Source organism: Stenella coeruleoalba, assembly GCF_951394435.1.
Source record: "Stenella coeruleoalba genome assembly, chromosome: 18".
NCBI lineage: Eukaryota > Metazoa > Chordata > Mammalia > Artiodactyla > Delphinidae > Stenella > Stenella coeruleoalba.
Genome location: NC_137164.1, coordinates 68,751,439 through 68,771,052, shown reverse-complemented (window position 1 = coordinate 68,771,052; position 19,614 = coordinate 68,751,439). Strand labels below are relative to the sequence as shown.

The following is a 19,614-nucleotide window of genomic DNA, read 5'->3' as shown; positions in this document are numbered from 1 at the left end:
AAACAACAACTCCAGATCAGATAAACAGGTTCATAGGGCTATCAACTTGAATCTTTCAAAATCCAAGTGCATGAGATTGAATTAGTCTGCTAATTTAGTCTGCTAAAAAGGAGGATTTGATGAATTGGGCAATTAATTCACGTGGAGGAGAGCCATAGGAAATGGAAAACAATTTGTTTTTGAAACAGGGTCTTAGTTTCTACAGTCCCTCACACTTTATTTTCATTATCTTTTTACTACACACTACATGCTTAGCCTATAGACCCTTAGCTTAAAACCAGTAACCTATGTGGAGTTCGCAACCCTTGAAGACTAATTTCCTATACACAAAAGAGGTCAGGAAAGATATTAAATTTACATGGGCACAGATCCTGTAAAGAACTGTGACAAGGACTGATATGGTATAGCATAAGATATCAATCAAATAAGTAGGTTCAAATCCTGACCCTGTTCCCTACAGAGTAGGGCTGTTCAAATGACAACCTCGTTGAGGTTTAGTTCTTCATTTTAAATCAGATTATCTACCCACATTTATCAGGAAGTACATAATATATCTTAAAATGCTACACAGAAGTGAGCAATTTTTATTTTTATTCACTTGAGTCCACATATACAACCAAGTAGAAATAGAAAAGAAAGGAAAGCACGATAATTTAGCTGAGCTTTTCCTAACTCCTAATAACCATTCAGATACTCATTATTACAGATACAATGTAAAGTAGATTTCTATAATTTTTCCAAAAATGTATGAAGAATTTTAAAGGAAGTGGAATTACACTTTCTTTAACCAAATCAAATATAATGCTAATGAATAACAATCGCTGCTATTCTGTACTTGGCATCTGATATTAATATATATCACACAATATGGAAACTGGTATGGACCAGTCTTCAGGGAAGGCTGGTCTGTTTTATCAGTATTCCATGAGGTCTGTGGTCAGATGTCCATCTTTTGAGTTTGAAGTACTGGACAATTCACCTATCAGGAAGCTTTTCACTATCTATAAATCTGGTTCTTCACAGAACAAATCATAAAACCATAGGTCAAAGTAGGATGAGCTATTAAGGATCACAGAGTCCACATCGCTCATTTAACACTAAATTCAATTCAATGCACATTTATTGAGCACCTACTATGTAACAAAGTCTATACAACAAACTGCTGTTAATACTAATACTTTGCCTTAGAGCTCATCATCTTAAAAAACTTTTGATTGCTAATAAATACATATTACGTGACTATGATCATTTGGACTTTCAAATATAAGAATTTTTACTACAATAGTTTGACTTAATAGCAATTATATCGCAGAGATTGTTGGGTTCCATGGCTTCTTGCCATTTATCCTGGCTTAAGAAGTTCCTACCCATCTTCCCAATCCTCGTGTATTGGGTTGGCCAAAAAGTTCATTTGGGTTTTCCCTTAACATCTTACAGAAAAACCCAAATGAACTTTTTGGCTAACCCAATAATTTATTTATGTATTTGTTTGTTTGTTTTTGGCTGAGTTGGGTCTTCGTTTCTGTGCGAGGGCTTTCTCCAGTTACGGTGAGCGGGGGCCACTCTTCATCGCGGTGCGCGGGCCTCTCACTGGCTAACCCAATAATTTAGAGCAAAATTTGCAAACAGAGGTATGTTGCAAATGCATAGATAAATAACAGTTTTTAAAACAAAATCTTTAACGTTTAAAGTACAATCAATTCTGCTGTTTTATGGGAGCCAGTGGCTTTGAAATTCTTGGAGACAAGAGGTTTCATTTCAAGGGCAGTTAGATCTACCATGAGGATGCTGGACAAAGTACAAAACATGCTGCCATTTGTGGAAAACAAATTGACACTTCAACAATAAAAGTGAAAAACAGAGTTAGATTGAAAGGGGAAAAAAGCTTTACTCTTGAAACTTTAAAATAGCTGTGAAAGTTAGAACAAAACATCCAGTAGGTGAGGATGCCAGGAAATCTGTGACTACCAAAGAGGATGCCACGTGCTGCTGCAGGTGCCTGGAATTCACAGGCAGCGAAGGTCCTGATCCCTTGGCACGTGGAATAAAGTAGGAACCTGTGAGGAGGGAGACGGGGACTGAAGGGAGAACGTCCTCAACTTCTGTAGTTGGTTTAAGAGCAGCCATTACCTTCTATCTGAGATTAATTCACATGTCAACATTAAAAAAAAAAACTATGGAGGGCTTCCGGGAAGATGGCGGAGGAGTAGGACGCTGAGATCGCCTTCCTCCCCACAGATACACCAGAAATACACCTACACATGGAACAACTCTGGCAGAGCACCTACTGAACGCTGGCAGAAGACCTCAGACCTCAGACCTCCCAAACGGCAAGAAACCCCCCACACGGCAAGAAACCCCCCACATACCTGGAGGGGATTAAGAACGCTGCTTAAAGGAGCTCCAGAGACGGCGCGAGCCGCCGCTAACAGCGCGGACCCCAGAGACGGGCGTGAGACACTAAGGCTGCTGCTGCCGCCACCAAGAAGCCTGTGTACGAGCACAGGTCACTGTCCACACCCCACTTCCGGGGAGCCTCTGCAGCCCGCCACTGCCAGGGTCCCATGATCCAAGGAAAACTTCCCCGGGAGAACGCACGGCACGCCTCAGGCTCGTGCAACGTCACGCCGGCGCAACGTCACGCCTGACTCTGCCGTCGCAGCCCCGCCCCGCACTCCGTGCCCCTCCCTCCCCGAATCAGCGGCTCCTTTAACCCCGTCCTGTCTGAGCAAAAAACAGACGCCCTCAGGCGACCTACATGCAGAGGCGGGGCCAAATACAAAGCTGAGCCCCGGGAGCTGTGCGAACAAAGAAGAGAAAGGGAAATCTCTCCCAGCAGCCTCAGAAGCAGCGGATTAAAGCTCCACAATCAACTTGATGTACCTGCACCTGTGGAATACCTAAATGGACAACGAATCATTCCCAAATTGAGGAGGTGGACTTTAAGAGCGAGATTTATGATTTTTTCCCCTTTTCCTCTTTTTGTGACTGTGTGTGTATGCTTCTGTGTGAGATTTTGTCTGTATAGCTTTGCTTCCACCATTTGTCCTAGGGTTCTATCCGTCCGTTTTTTTTTTTCTCTTAATTATTTTTTTATTTTAATAACTTTATTATATTTTATCTTATTTTATTTTACTTTATCTTCTTTCTTTTTTCCTTCCTTCCCTCATTCCTTCCTTCCTTCCTCTCTTCCTCCCTCCCTCCCTCCGTCCCTCCCTCCATCCCTTCTTTCTTTCTTTCTACTTCTACTAATGCTTTCTACTTTTTCTCCCTTTTATTCTCAACCGTGTGGATGAAAGGCTCTTGGTGCTGCAGCCAGGAGTCACTGCTGTGCCTCTGAGGTGGGAGAGCCAACTTCACGACACTGGTCCACTAGAGGACCTCCCAGCTCCACATAATATCAAATGCCGAAAACCTCCCAGAGATCTCCATCTCAACACCAGCACCCACCTTCACTCAATGACCAGCAAGCTACAGTACTGGACACTCTATGCCAAACAACTAGCAAGACAGGAACACAACCCCACCCATTAACAGAGAGGCTGCCTAAAATCATAATAAGTCCAAAGACACCCCAAAACACACCACCAGACGTGGACCTGCCCACCAGAAAGACAAGATCCAGCCTCATCCACCAGAACACAGGCACCAGTCCCCTCCACGAGGAAGCCTACACAACCCACTGAACCAACCTTAGCCACTGGGGACAGACACCAAAAACAACGGGAACTACGAACCTGCAGCCTGCAAAAAGGAGACCCCAAACACAGTAAGATAAGCAAAATGAGAAGACAGAAAAACACAAGGCAGATGAAGGAGCAAGATAAAAACCCACCTGACCTAACAAATGAAGAGGAAATAGGCAGTCTACCTGAAAAATAATTCAGAATAATGATAGTAAAGATGATCCAAAATCTTGGAAATAGAATAGAGAAAATGCAAGAAACATTTAACAAGGACCTAGAAGAACTAAAGATGAAACAAACAATGATGAACAACACAATAAATGAAATGAAAAATACTCTAGATGGGATCAATAGCAGAATAACTGAGGCAGAAGAACGGATAAGTGACCTGGAAGGTAAAATAGTGGAAATAACTACTGCAGAGCAGAATAAAGAAAAAAGAATGAAAAGAACTGAGGACAGCCTCAGAGACCTCTGGGACAACATTAAACACACCAACATTCGAATTATAGGGGTTCCAGAAGAAGAAGAGAAAAAGAAAGGGACTGGGAAAATATTTGAAGAGATTATAGTTGAAAACTTCCCTAATATGGGAAAGGAAACAGTTAATCAAGTCCAGGAAGCACAGAGAGTCCCATACAGAATAAATCCAAGGAGAAATACGCCAAGACACATATTAATCAAACTGTCAAAAATTAAATACTAAGAAAACATATTAAAAGCAGCAAGGGAAAAACAACGAATAACACACAAGGGAATCCCCATAAGGTTAACAGCTGATCTTTCAGCAGAAACTCTGCAAGCCAGAAGGGACTGGCAGGACATATTTAAATTGATGAAGAAGAAGAACCTGCAACCAAGATTACTCTACCCAGCAAGGATCTCATTCAGATTTGGTGGAGAAATTAAAACCTTTACAGACAAGCAAAAGCTGAGAGAGTTCAGCACCACCAAACCAGCTCTACAACAACTGCTAAAGGAACTTCTCTAGGCAAGAAACACAAGAGAAGGAAAAGACCTACAATAACAAACCCAAAACAATTAAGAAAATGGGAATAGGAACATACATATCGATAAGTACCTTAAGTGTAAATGGACTAAATGCTCCCACCAAAAGACACAGATTGGCTGAATGGATACAAAAACAAGACCCCTATATATGCTGTCTACAAGAGACCCACTTCAGACCTAGAGACACATACAGACTGAAAGTAAGGGGATGGAAAAAGATATTTCATGCAAATGGAAACCAAAAGAAAGCTGAGGTAGCAATTCTCATATCAGACAAAATAGACTTTAAAATAAAGACTATTAGAAGAGACAAAGAAGGACACTACATAATGATCAAGGGATCGATCCAAGAAGAAGATAGAACAATTGTAAATATTTATGCACCCAACACAGGAGCACCTCAATACATAAGGCAAATACTAACAGCCATAAAAACGGAATCGACAGTAACACATTCATAGTAGGGGATTTTAACACCCCACTTTCAACAATGGACAGATCATGCAAAATGAAAATAAATACGGAAACACAAGCTTTAAATGATATATTAAACAAGATGGACTTAATTGATATTTATAGGACATTCCATCCCAAAACAACAGAATACACATTTTTCTCAAGTGCTCATGGAACATTCTCCAGGATACATCATATCATGGGTCACAAATCAAGCCTTGGTAAATTTAAGAAAATTGAAATTGTACCAAGTATCTTTTCCGACCACAATGCTATGAGACTAGATATCAATTACAGGAAAAGATCTGTAAAAAATACAAACACATGGAGGCTAAACAATACACTACTTAATAACAAAGTGATCACTGAAGAAATCAAAGAGGAAATTAAAAAATACCTAGAAACAAACGACAATGGAGACACGACGACCCAAAATCTATGGGATGCAACAAAAGCAGTTCTAAGAGGGAAATTTATAGCAATACAATCCTACCTTAAGAAACAGGAAACATCTCGAATAAACAACCTAACCTTACACCTAAAGCAATTAGAGAAAAAAGAAGAAAAAAAAACCCAAAGTTAGCAGAAGGAAAGAAATCATAAAGATCAGATCAGAAATAAATGAAAAAGAAATGAAGGAAACGATAGCAAAGATCAATAAAACTAAAAGCTGGTTGTTTGAGAAGACAAACAAAATTGATAAACCATTAGCCAGACTCATCAAGAAAAAAAGGGAGAAGACTCAAATCAATAGAATTAGAAATGAAAAAGGAGAAGTAACAACTGATACTACAGAAATACAAAAGATCATGAGAGATTACTACAAGCAACTCTATGCCAATAAAATGGACAACCTGGAAGAAATGGACAAATTCTTAGAAATGCACAATCTGCCAGGACTGAATCACGAAGAAATAGAAAATATGAACAGATCAATCACAAGCACTGAAATTGAAACTGTGATTAAAAATCTTCCAACAAACAAAAGCCCAGGACCAGATGGCTTCACAGGCGAATTCTGTCAAACATTTACAGAAGAGCTAACACCTATCCTTCTCAAACTCTTCCAAAATATGGCAGAGGGAGGAACACTCCCCAACTCATTCTACGAGGCCACCATCACCCTGATACCAAAACCAGACAAGGATGTCACAAAGAAAGAAAACTACAGGCCAATATCACTGATGAACATAGATGCAAAAATCCTCAACAAAATACTAGCAAACAGAATCCAACAGTAGATTAAACGGATCATACACCATGATCATGTGGGGTTTATTCCAGGAATGCAAGGATTCTTCAATATATGCAAATCAATCAACGTGATACACCATATTAACAAATTGAAGGAGAAAAACCATATGATCATCTCAATAGATGCAGAAAAAGCTTTCAACAAAATTCAACACCCATTTATGATAAACACCCTGCAGAAAGTAGGCATAGAGGGAACTTTCCTCAACATAATAAAGGCCATATATGACAAACCCACAGCCAACATCATCCTCAATGGTGAAAAACTGAAAGCATTTCCACTAAGATCAGGAACAAGACAAGGTTGCCCACTCTCACCACTCTTATTCAACATAGTTTTGGAAGTTTTAGCCACAGCAATCAGAGAAGAAAAGGAAATAAAAGGAATCCAAATCGGAAAAGAAGAAGTAAAGCTGTCACTGTTTGCAGATGACATGACACTATACATAGAGAATCCTAAAGATGCTACCAGAAAACTACTACAGCTAATCAATGAATTTGGTAAAGTAGCAGGATACAAAATTAATGCACAGAAATCTCTGGCATTCCTATACACTAATGATGAAAAATCTGAAAGTGAAATCAAGAAAACACTCCCATTTACCACTGCAACAAAAAGAATAAAATATCTAGGAATAAACCTACCTAAGGAGACAAAAGACCTGTATGCAGAAAATTATAAGACACTGATGAAAGAAATTAAAGATGATACAAATAGATGGAGAGATGTACCATGTTCTTGGATTGGAAGACTCAACATTGTGAAAATGACTCTACTACCCAAAGCAATCTACAGATTCAACGGAATCCCTATCAAACTACCACTGGCATTTTTCACAGAACTAGAACAAAAAATTTCACAATTCGTATGGAAACACAAAAGACCCCGAAGAGCCAAAGCAATCTGGAGAACGAAAAACGGACCTGGAGGAATCAGGCTCCCTGACTTCAGACTTTACTACAAAGCTACAGTAATCAAGACAGTATGTTACTGGCACAAAAACAGAAAGATAGATCAATGGAACAGGATAGAAAGCCCAGAGATAAACCCACGCACATATGGTCACCTTATCTTTGATAAAGGAGGCAGGAATGTACAGTGGAGAAAGGACAGCCTCTTCAATAAGTGGTGCTGGGAAAACTGGACAGGTACATGTAAAAGTATGAGATTAGATCACTCCTTAACACCATACACAAAAATAAGCTCAAAGTGGATTAAAGACCTAAATGTAAGGCCACAAACTATCAAACTCTTAGTCGAAAACATAGGCAGGACACTCTATGACATAAATGACAGCAAGATCCTTTTTGACCCACCTCCTAGAGAAATGGAAATAAAACCAAAAATAAACAAATGGAACCCAATGAAACTTCAAAGCTTTTGCACAGCAAAGGAAACCATAAACCAGATGAAAAGACAGCCCTCGGAATAGGAGAAAATATTTGCAAATGAAGCAACTGACAAAGGATTTATCTCCAAAATTTACAAGCAGCTCATGCAGCTCAATAACAAAGAAAACAAACAACCCAATCCAAAAATGGGCAGAAGACCTAAATAGACATTTCTCCAAAGAAGATATACAGACTGCCAATAAACACATGAAAGAATGCTCAACATCATTAATCATCAGAGAAATGCAAATCAAAACTACAATGATATATCATCTCACACCAGTCAGAATGGCCATCATCAAAAAATCTAGAAACAATAAATGCTGGAGAGGGTGTGGAGGAAAGGGAACCTTCTTGCACTGTTGGTGGGAACGTAAATTGATAAAACCACTGTGGAGAACAGTATGGAGGTTCCTTAAAAAACTACAAATAGAACTACCATATGACCCAGCAATCCCACTACTGGGCATATACCCTGAGAAAACCATAATTCAAAAACAGTCATGTACCAAAATGTTCATTGCAGCTCTATTTACAATAGCCAGGACATGGAAACAACCTAAGTGTCCATCATCGGATGAATGGATAAAGAAGATGTGGCACATATATACAATGGAATATTACTCAGCCATAAAAAGAAACGAAATTGAGCTATTTGTAATGAGGTGGATAGACCTAGAGTCTGTCATACAGAGTGAAGTAAGTCAGAAAGAGAGAGACAAATACCGTATGCTAACACATATATATATGAAACTTAAGAAAAGAAAAACTGTCATGAAGAACCTAGAGGTAAGACAGGAATAAAGACTGTGTCCTACTAGACCTACTAGAGAATGGACTTGAGGAGATGGGGAGGGGGAAGGGTAAGCTGTGACAAAGCGAGAGGGAGGCATGGACATATATACACTACCAAACGTAAGGTAGATAGCTAGTGGGAAGCAGCCACGTAGCACAGGGAGATCAGCTCGGTGCTTTATGACCGCCTGGAGGAGTGGGATAGGGAGGGTGGGAGGGAGGGAGACACAAGAGGGAAGAGATATCGGAACATATGTATATGTATAACTGATTCACTTTGTTATAAAGCAGAAACTAACACACCATTGTAAAAAAAAAAAAAAAACTGTGGTGGCATAAAACAAATCCGTGAACATGGTCAAAAGCTATCAATAGAGATTTTTAGAATTAAAATCTGGTCCAGTTAATATCTAAAGAAGTCAGATTAATTGTGGGTGCTTCAACAAATTTTGCAAAATGTACAGATGCACTAGCTAGAAGAAATCTCTGCAAGTCTTTCCCCTTTCTGCCCTCATATTCACTCTGTTTTCTTTTTATTCTATCTTCCTCACTCAGTCTTTAATCTCTGTGCTTTTCCCCGCTAATGTTATGCAGCTTCACTTTTCTATCCCTTTGCTATTTCTGTGCACTACTACAAACTCCAGGGGTAAATGTGGCCTGTAAGGTCTTCACGTCTACTCCCTGTGCATTTAATGCAGCATCACAAACATTCTCAAGGATTACTCCTATAAGTGTCCGCGTCACCTCCAGGCATCACCAACTCCAAATAAAGTTGGGAAGACGATATAAAATGTGTCCTCACTTTTACCATGTGTGTGATGATCCCTAAGCTTCCGTGCTTCTGCCTCAGGCTTGTACCCCAGCCCCTGCTTCATTTGATCAAAAGATGCTCTCAAAAACAGCTGCAGGGGCTTCCCTGGTGGCGCAGTGGTTGAGAGTCCGACTGCCGATGCAGGGAGCACGGGTTCGTGCCCCGGTCCGGGAAGATCCCACATGCCGCGGAGCGGCTGGGCCCGTGAGCCATGGCCGCTGAGCCTGTGCGTCCGGAGCCTGTGCTCCGCATCGGGAGAGGCCACAACAGTGAGAGGCCCGCGTACCGAAAAAAAAAAAAAAAAAACAGCTGCAGTCAATTGTGTACACACTGGAGAGAACTGATGAGATTGTGTCATTGCTGTGTTTGGCTTGGGATAAAAGGTTTGGCCTTTAAATAGGAAAGTATCAAAGTGGGAGAACACCGCCTAGTTCAGGACGGCCACTGCTCCTCAAATCATCCACTGATGTGTCTTCTACACTTTGCCATTAGAAACCAACATCCACTGAACAAGTTCAAGCTGAGGAAAGAAGGGTTATGGCAATATGGATGACTTAAAGTAAACCATCCGTAATGAAATTCCTGAGAGTCAGGGAATATATGGCAACCAGGTTAAATGATGAAATAGTGGCATATAGAGTTTTTTTGAAGGTGTCATTGTTTTGGGAAAGTAGGAATACCTAAATCAAAGGCCCCAATGAAGATCACAGAAGAAGCAAATGTAAAAGCAACAGAAAAAAGGTTTAAATAACTAGTGTAGCATGATGAAAAATAGTATCGACAGTGGTACTGCCTAATCTAAATGTTGATCAGAGATTAATTTGACAAGTTAAAACATAAACATAACTTTACTTTCACAGTAACAAAAATTAAATATGTTCTACATCTTTTAATAACTCAAAGTCACACGTTGTCAAAAATATGTTATGGATCCCACTTTAAATGAAACTGTACTTTTTCTATAAAATCCTTCATGGTATTTTATCAGTGGAGTTAGGAAAATCAGTTACAAAAGCAATGTATTGATACCAGATTCTGATGCAGGTATTTAGCCTTTCAGAAAAGGCAGGAAATCACAAATTGAAACTGCAATTGCTTTTCTGAGGTGACAAGTTTCTCAATTCCAGCATAAAAGTTATGCCAAAGAGAGAGAGAGAGAAGGAATCATTTTATAGCAATAAAATGAAGATGAAAATGCTTGGTTTTGATTTATAAAGTAGAGTTTAGAAATGATAAAATCTATTTAGCATGAAAATCCTTTAGACTGCCGTAACATACTATTATCAAGGTCTTTCCTAAACAAGTAGGGAAAAAAAGCATAAGTGAAGAAATTAGGAGGCCTGTGTCTTCCATCTAAATGAGCCACTAAGGTGGATGGACCTAGAGTCTGTCATACAGAGGTGAAGTAAGTCAGAAAGAGAAAAAAAAATACCGTATGTTAACACATATATATGGAATCTAAAAAAAAAAAAGGTTATGAAGAACCTAGGGGCAGGACAGGAATAAAGACACAGATATAGAGAATGGACTTGAGGACACGGGGAGGGGGAAGGGTAAGCTGGGACGAAGTGAGAGAGTGGCATGGACACATATACACTACCAAATGTAAAACAGATAGCTAGTGGGAAGCAGCCGCATAGCACAGGGAGATCAGCTTGGTGCTTTGTGACCACCTAGAGGGGTGGGATAGGGAGGGTGGGAGGGAGGGAGATGCAAGAGGGAAGAGATATGGGAACATATATATATGTATAGCTGATTCACTTTGTTATAAAGCAGAAATGAACATGTCATGGTAAAGCAATTATACGCCAATAAAGATGTTAAAAATTAATTAAATAAATAAATACATGTGTCACTAGTTCATCTTTCTGGCCTTTATCTCAGTTTATCTTGAAAATGAGAGAACTAGAAGAAGTGAATTTTACCACGCTGATCTGAAATGTCATGCTTCAGTGCTAGTTTGTCAAATCTAGGTGTGTATATATACACATATATTTGGCCTGCAGGAGTTAATTTCATTGATTCTAACAAGGATTCCTTTAAACTCTGTAGGCAGAGGATCGACAAAATAGAGATGAAAGGTACAGAATGTTATTGTTTATCCCTGATAGCAAATATGCAGAACATACATTAGAGAACTGCTTTCAAAAGGTCTATGAGCATTGTTTGAACACACACACACACACACACACATCCATGACAATGAAAGAACATGGTGTCTAGTTTTGGTATGTAAATGGGATCACAGCCTGAACTGCATCACAAGGGCAGGAATTTGGCAGCAAGAGACACATCAAGTGGCATCACGGCCATGCTGAGCTTTAAAGGCTCTCAGGACATTATAGGAGAGCGTGCTGACACCAAAACTTATTTTTTTCTTTGTAATCATTGAGCTCTTTTGCGTTAAGCTATCTAGCCTCAGAAACATCAATGCAGGACAAATGTAGTTCTATCCATTCCAGAACACTCTGCTTCCATAGAGGATATTTCTTGCCTTAAAAATGATCAAAAAATGCTCATGAACTGGAATCTGATATTTACAAGTAGCTTCCTACAAAGTAATATGAAGACCATCAAGAGAGAAAAGTTGGCGGGGGGATAAGTTAGATCTAACTAGTACTTGATTTTTTAAAAAAATCCATTTGATATATTATTTTCCCTTTCAAGACAATGCAAACTGGATATACGTAATTATTTCCTTCAGTTTCTTTCCTTAATGCTTCGGTAATCCATAAAGGCAAATTTCCCCACGTAATATGGTTCTATCAAATGATTCCACTTTCCAAACCAAAGGAACACTAAGCCAGGACTAACTTTGTATTTTCATCATGTTGATAGGCAGGAACAAGCTGAAAAAGTGGAAAGTCACACTGCAGCATATTTTTCCTATTAAGGGATTTAGGGAAATAGAGCAGAGTGATAAACAGCCATCAGGAATAAAGTTGTTACTTCCTAATCAGAAAGTCAATTCAGGGGAGCAGCTCATAGAATCGAAGTAATAGAGCAGTTGGTACACTTCAGGATGGCTGGTCATGCCCCTGCCATTTTAGTCACACTCAAAAGTTGTCAACAGTATCATCTTTGAGCCATGTGTGTGTGTGTATTTTTGTGGGTATATGAGTCATGTTTGTGTGTGGATGAATTCATGTGTCAGTGAACAACATTTAGGAGTGAAACGAAGAATGAATACAACTGATTTATTTGGAAGCAGGGAACATGTTTCAAAATTTGTATCCCACCCCCTATACCCATGATGCCTTAGGCACAAAATATTTACATTTAAGTGCATTTTTGAATAGGTGAACGCATACAGTGGGAATGAATGAATAAAATAAGAAGGTCAATTAAACAAGATAACTATAATCCAATGGGAGATTTCCCTTGGACTTAAATAAGCTCAACACTCTCAGGAGGGCAAGAATGGGAGCTAAAAATAAAGCTGCATTTCATCTGAGCCTTATCACACTCCAGCCTGGCATAAATCACTAGACAATAGCCATGTACTTGGTGTACTTCCGTCTTATATCACTAAGGTATTAACACATTCAGTAATCAACTGCATGGCTCCCTTCCTGTGGTGCAACTTCGACAGGCAATTAGGAAAACTGCGAAGGCTAATAATTCACTAAGCATCATATATGGAATTCTACAGATATAGTGGGAATGAAGAAATACTCCAGAGGTTGATGCCTGCCCCAGATCAGAATGATGTTCAGAGAAGCTTAGTTTGATAAGAATTTTGAGCATCCAGAGGACAGCTCTTCCTTACCAAAATAAAGTAAAATTGAAGAATTTTATTTGTATCACTCGGAGATTAAATTACATGAGTACTTAGGCTCATGTAATGTGTTTTCAGATGACGCTTAAGGGCAGTGTGAACTTTGTCAAGTTGCTTAATTTCTTTGAACATTTCCTCTTCTGTTAAAATGTGGCTAAGAGGGCTTCCCTGGTGGCGCAGTGGTTGAGAGTCCACCTGCCGGTGCAGGGGACACGGGTTCCTGCCCTGGTCCGGGAGGATCCCACATGCCGTGGAGCGGCTGGGCCCGTGAGCCATGGCCACTGAGCCTGCGCATCTGGAGCCTGTGCTCCGCAACGGGAGAGGCCACAACAGTGAGAGGCCCGCGTACCGCAAAAAAAAAAAAAAAAAAAATGTGGCTAAGAAAAAAAAATGTGGATAATCACGTCTCCTTCTCTGAGTTAGGGCGAACATAAAATGGAATGAGGTGTGTGAACGAACTTGATGGGTATCTAATAGAGCAGGATCTCTGTCAATGTGTTTCTTCTTTCCTAAATTTCTCATTTTAAGTCTGGGAGACAGGCTGTGGAGAACTGTTCACATTTAATTCACTTCAACAAATAAATAAAAAAATCATAATCACAGCCTGATGTTTTATTGCTCAAATCACAGCCTATTACTCCATCACCTCTTCCCACCCCTACCTGTCTACACCCAGGGCATAGAGACCACATACAAATTCTCTCCTAAACTCTTCCCATGAGAAACTCTACCAACCACACAACCATAACTGCCTGATCACTTAACTTTCTCTATAATGTTCTAGCATAGGGAAGAATGGAAAATGTGAGAAAGAAGAAAATAGGGAGCAGGAAGGAGGGATGGATTAGATGAAGTGGAAAATTTCAGATTCCAAGGAGACCTCCTCAAAGGCTTCCACCTGCCCCACCTATGTAGTAACTCTAAGCCTAAATAACGTGCATCAGGAATTGTGAGCTTATGAAAGGATCCAAGTGTCAGCCTAAGTGTCAATGCTCATCTTCACCCCACGGCCCCACTCCTCACGGTGAGATGGACTAGCTCACATGACCCTGAATTATCACTATGATGTAGTGATAATTCAGTAGTGTAATTTGAATTTTCCAACCCCATTCCAAATTCAGGATCATGGGTTTAACAAGAAAGATGTGCCCTATGTTTAAAAAAAAAAGCATCCTATCAGAAAATCACAAAGTTAAGATTTTTATATGTAGTCTGATTATCTCTTTATTTTCCTATTTTAATGTATGTGAATTCATGTTTTATCACACAATCTTAAAAATGACAACCTTAAATGGTGTTCCCTGAGCCCCGGTATAGTTTTCTACTGACAACTCAGTGTTTATGACTCTGTAAATTCTCATGTTCAGCCCTGATCCTTCAGAGTCACGTATTCAACAGGCTGAAAAAACTGATCGGCTTTGGTTTGCCATTGGTCCTCTATGCCTGATATGTCTAGAAACGAATTTGACAATGTTCTTCTATATTCTCCATTTCAGTAAATGGCACCAACATTTACCCAGACAACCAGACTAGAAACCTGGTGACTATAGCTCTCCACTGCCTAAAACCATCCCTAGCATTGCCTTTAGAACAGAGTCTAGTTCAGCAGCAAGGTAAAAAGTCCTTCAGTCCTTATTTCTTGCTAGCTTTACCCTTCGTTACTTGTACATTCTGGTAATAACCAAATTGATTCTAGGCCCCTGCACAGATCTTATGCCTCTTTCCCCTCTGCCTGGGATGCCCGTCGCAGAACTGTACGTGCACAGTGATCCAAAAGCATCATGCGATGCATGTCATACATCACCACCTCTGTGAAGAGCCTCACCCTCCCAATTAAAATGTCAAACAAGCCCATGCCCCGAGATTCTCAACCCCTTTCTCTGCTCATTTTAGTCTATAGCACAATGGCCATGAAAATATATAGCACTGACCTACTATACATTTTGTTTGTTTTTTTGTCTCTCCAGGCCCACCAGGATATAAACTCCCCAAGGAGAGGACTTTTATCTGTTGTGTTCATTGCTACGTCCCCAGTATAAGTAAACATATGCATGAATATGCCAATCTCCCACACAATAGTATATTGAAATGCATGTTTATGTGGCAGTTTTCTTTGCTAAACAATAAATTTCTTAAGGTCAGAGCCTAGGCTTTTTTATATTTTAATCCCCTAATATCTCACACAGTGCCTATAGCATAATTAGCACTCAATCAACGTTATATTAAATTGAAGTTTAAGTTTAAACAAAGATTCATTCACTAAAGAAAGAACCTTTAGATTTCTTCAGATTCAGAGACCTTGTTAACATTTTGATTTTAGCTGTTAGTGGTGGAGCCTTCAGTAGGTTATGGAATTCCCTGAACCTCAGTTTCCCCAGTTGTAAAATGAGAATAAATATGTTCCCTATGTGTCTTTTATGAAGAATAAATGCAAATCTGGGAAGTGCTTTACAGATTGTCTGGCATACAGAAGTCACTGAATAGTTGTTAGCTGTTTTATTCCCATGGTGTTGACAATGAGGATAATAAAGAACACTTACCCAGAATGAATAACAGAAAAACCTGGAAAGGGCATAGTCTTTGGTCCTTGCCTTTGGCATTGGACTGACCCCATTCCTGGGGTGGGACAGTAAAGACAGTGCCACCAACAACTGCACAGAGCCCTGGGATGGAACCACAAATGAAAGCTGCTGCCTTGTGAAGTGTCTTTTTGAGAATGTGGCCCCCACGAGCTACACGGTATACTTCAATTTCTTTGGGTGTGCCCTGCCAAAGGACAAAATGCTTAGGAAATGTTTTAGGAAATTCTCCCAAGCACAAGGGATCATCAGAAGAGGGAAATTCTTCTGCAGTGGGAAGCTTTAGCAGCAGGCTCTCCTCAGCCAGGACAGAGAAGTCTTTGCAGTTGCATAATCATAATTAAATAGGGCAGCTCTTTTATCTCCCTTTGCTGGCAAACTTTCTGGAGACAAGCGGCGTTTCCTCTCTATATCCCTGTACCAACCAAGCAGTCAAGCATAAAGACGTGTATATGCCCATGTCTCTGTCTTCTCGATTGTCCAATATAACCAGACTGAAAAGGAGTAACTCTATTTTTGCTAAATGACACTTTTTCAGATAAATCTGACTGCCTGGTTTTTTTTTTTTCCCCTTTGCACTATTAGAAATTCTGGCAGGATGTATTTTTTTTTTTCCTTTGCATTTAGATTACAAACTCCATAATGTCAAGGATGTTTGTCTCCTTCACTGCTGGTACCAGTGGTCCAGAGGCCACTGGCAAATAGTATCGAGAGCCTGGAAAATAGTATCTGTTCCATAAAAATTCATGGAATAGAATTTTTTTTTTCTTTTTTTTGCATACGCGGGCCTCTCACTGTTGTGGCCTCTCCCGTTGCGGAGCACAGGCTCTGGACGCGCAGGCTCAGCGGCCATGGCTCATGGGCTCAGCCGCTCCGCGGCATGTGGGATCTTCCCGGACCGGGGCACGAACCCGTGTCCCCTGCATCGGCAGGCAGACTCTCAACCACTGCGCCACCAGGGAAGCCAGGAATAGAATTTTTGAAACCACTAATTGATATTCAATTGTAGGCTGCACTGCAGAACAATTTTAGTATATAAATCATACCAAAGAAGCAATGCATTGAACTACCCATGAGAACTATATTGTCCTAAGTCTTGTACCGTATTGATATGGCTGCCATAATGGTACCTCTCCTGTTCACGGTCAGGTCTGCTAGCTTTGTATTCTCACGGTTGTGTATTCAATACTCGGAGGTAATAGTTCTTCTTGGTGAGGAATTAGACGAATTTTCAGAGAGCAGGTGCATTTTCCTCTCAGATCTTTGCCCAATGTGTGATTCCTCTAACAGTTTCCACGTTGCTATTAGGAGCCCTATGGATACCGAATGCTTTAGAAGGCGCATTCCATTCTTTTACGGTTTCTGTGAGAAGCCGAATAAATCTTGAAAATGGGGAAATGACTATTTTCTTATTTAAAAACAGGAGTTAGGCAAGCACTTACCAGAACAGAAGTCGTCAGAATATCTGTCGTAGACAGCCTTGCAGTCCCTTTCATCACACTCACAGGTGTCCCCATGAATATCCCCCCAGTCTCCAGTCGGGTCAACATCATGGCAAGAACATTCACCACACACACAAATCCCTAGAGGGTAAAAATAATTTTAAATGGGTCTAGTGAAGAAAAATCATGAGAGAAAGCATCTTACACATTGCTCTTTTTTTTTCTGTTGTTACTTTATATTTGGAAAATACACGTATTCAGGAAAAATATTCTATAGAGGAAAACACCATCTAAAGTTAGCAGTAGAGATTCGTTAATAAAAGTTATTATCTATGTCTATACTTATGTGCGATCGCAGGTTGTGAAATGAGCACCGTGCTGGTTTGACTCAAAGATAATACCAACACAATTAACGTAAGATGTAATCCTTGCTCTCAAGCAGCTTATAATTTATTTGATCAAAAAAACGCTAATGAAAAACAAACAAGCACCTAAAGTACTAATGTTTTGTAAACTAGGACATAAATACTGTAAGAGTTTGGGGAAGGGGAAATCAGTGTGGGCTGAAGTAATTAAGGTAGATGGCTTGGATAAGCATAGAGAACGGGAAATGTTCTAGGAGGACTGAAGGTAGAACAACTCAAGGAAAGTCAAGAAAGCAAGAATAAGCAAAGGAGGGTGGGAACGGACGTGGGGATCCTAAGTAGACCTGACTCATTGGAGCAGAAGGTGCATATTAGGAAGACTGAGAAGTCAGGTTGGCTGGATCAGATGAGCTCAGGTTATAGAGGACATTGGTGTAGACGGAAAGATATAACTTTGGTCGTTGGGAGATTTGTATAGGAGAAATGCTTAGTTGTAAATCATATTAACTTTGTGTGAATTTTAGTAATCATCTTTAGGGTAACCAGTTAATCACTGTGAAAAAAAAAAGTTAAATCCCTTTCTTACCTTTTAGATCAAAGTAAATTCTAGCTAGCTTAAAGATTTAAGGATATAAAATAGAACCATAAAATATGAAATAAATTTATTTTTATTCAAAAGCCTCAAAGCAAATTATTTAAAGGAAAAAAGAAAAAGCTTTAATGACATAAAAATCTAAAATTTGGGTTGGGGGCAAGACACCAGAAACAAACTAAAAGATGAAAACAGCTAAAACTGTTTGGTCATATGTCTGGTCATATGTATGTACAAGACAAAGCTACTTTCACAAACATATAAACAATTCTTCTGAGTTCATATCTAAAGACAAATATGCCTACAGCAAAACAGACAAAGGCAAAGGACACCAATTGGAAATTCTGTGGAGAGACGTTATGATGATAGATAAACATAAAAATGTTTACCACTCAAGCTACCATGATGAAGGGGTGAGGGACTTTTAAACAATAGTGAGTTAGAAATTATTTCAGACATACGATTGACAGAAATAAAAAAGACTGTTAGGATCAAGAGTTGGTGAAATGTCCAAAATGTCCAACTTTCTGGGTGGCAATTTCACAGCATATACTTTTTAAATGTGTGTTACATATAACATAACAGCACACTTCAATTAACATATCTAAAGGAAAGGAAAAGTACACGTACAGGGATATTAAATATGGTGGTATTCATGTTATTGAAAAACCACTAGTGACCTAAATGTTCATCAATGGGGAATTCATGCAGTCATGGTCCATGCAGAGCTTATATATTAAAGGAAAATACAGGTGAATTAGCAGGATATATAATCAGATCTACTCTGCAAAAATTAAAGAGAGGACTTTTCTTTATAATTTTGGTCCCAAGGTCAGGCCTTTTGCTTTCGTTTCTCTCTATGTACAGAAACCTGGCGCATTTCACTCTTCTATGACAGCCTGTAAAAAAGATAAAGTTGGTTGTGTGCCCAGGATTTCATGTAAGCATTACCTATTAAAGTGTATCATTCATTTAGAGAAATGAAAAAAAAATAAGTTTCCAGCTTTCTAGGTTTTTACTACTGTATAGAAGGAAATTGACCACTCACTGATATCTTCAAGTAGTCAGAAGAGTCCAACATGGCTCTTTATCTACCAGTACAGCTGACAAAGGGAAAAAGAACAAGTATTTGCAAGGATTTTCCTAAAAGTGTTTAAAACTATTTGATTTGATATCAAACGCTTAGTTAACTCGCGTTAAATTATGTTAGCAATACTAATATATTTTTTAAATTCCTGCTTAAAGTCACTCTCAATTCCACATGGCTATATTTTGTTCAATATCACATTTTTATTACTGCATATAAAAGTTAAATGACTCCATATCAATTCTGTATCGCAACACAGCCCTTCAATTTACTCATAATTAAGATGAGAGTTTTTTTTGGAATGCTCTCCGGATAATTAGATGCTCATGCTGTAGATGGTTCTGTTAGTCAAGAGACATTCAACAG

General features: G+C 39.4%; 1 protein-coding gene across 5 annotated transcripts in view; it reads right to left on the bottom strand.

Annotated features, from left to right (window-relative positions):
* ITGBL1 (integrin subunit beta like 1) overlaps positions 1-19,614 on the bottom strand; it is a gene marked incomplete at its 5' end in the record, with an annotated part of 220,861 nt that overhangs the window by 91,795 nt on the left and 109,452 nt on the right. For all 5 annotated transcript variants that reach the window (XR_013824762.1, XM_079902557.1, XM_079902556.1 and 2 more), the window contains one exon: positions 17,205-17,345. Coding sequence is in view for 4 of the 5 variants with exons in the window: in XM_079902557.1 (XP_079758683.1) it covers positions 17,205-17,345 (141 nt within the window). The remainder of the gene's footprint in view (positions 1-17,204; positions 17,346-19,614) is intronic.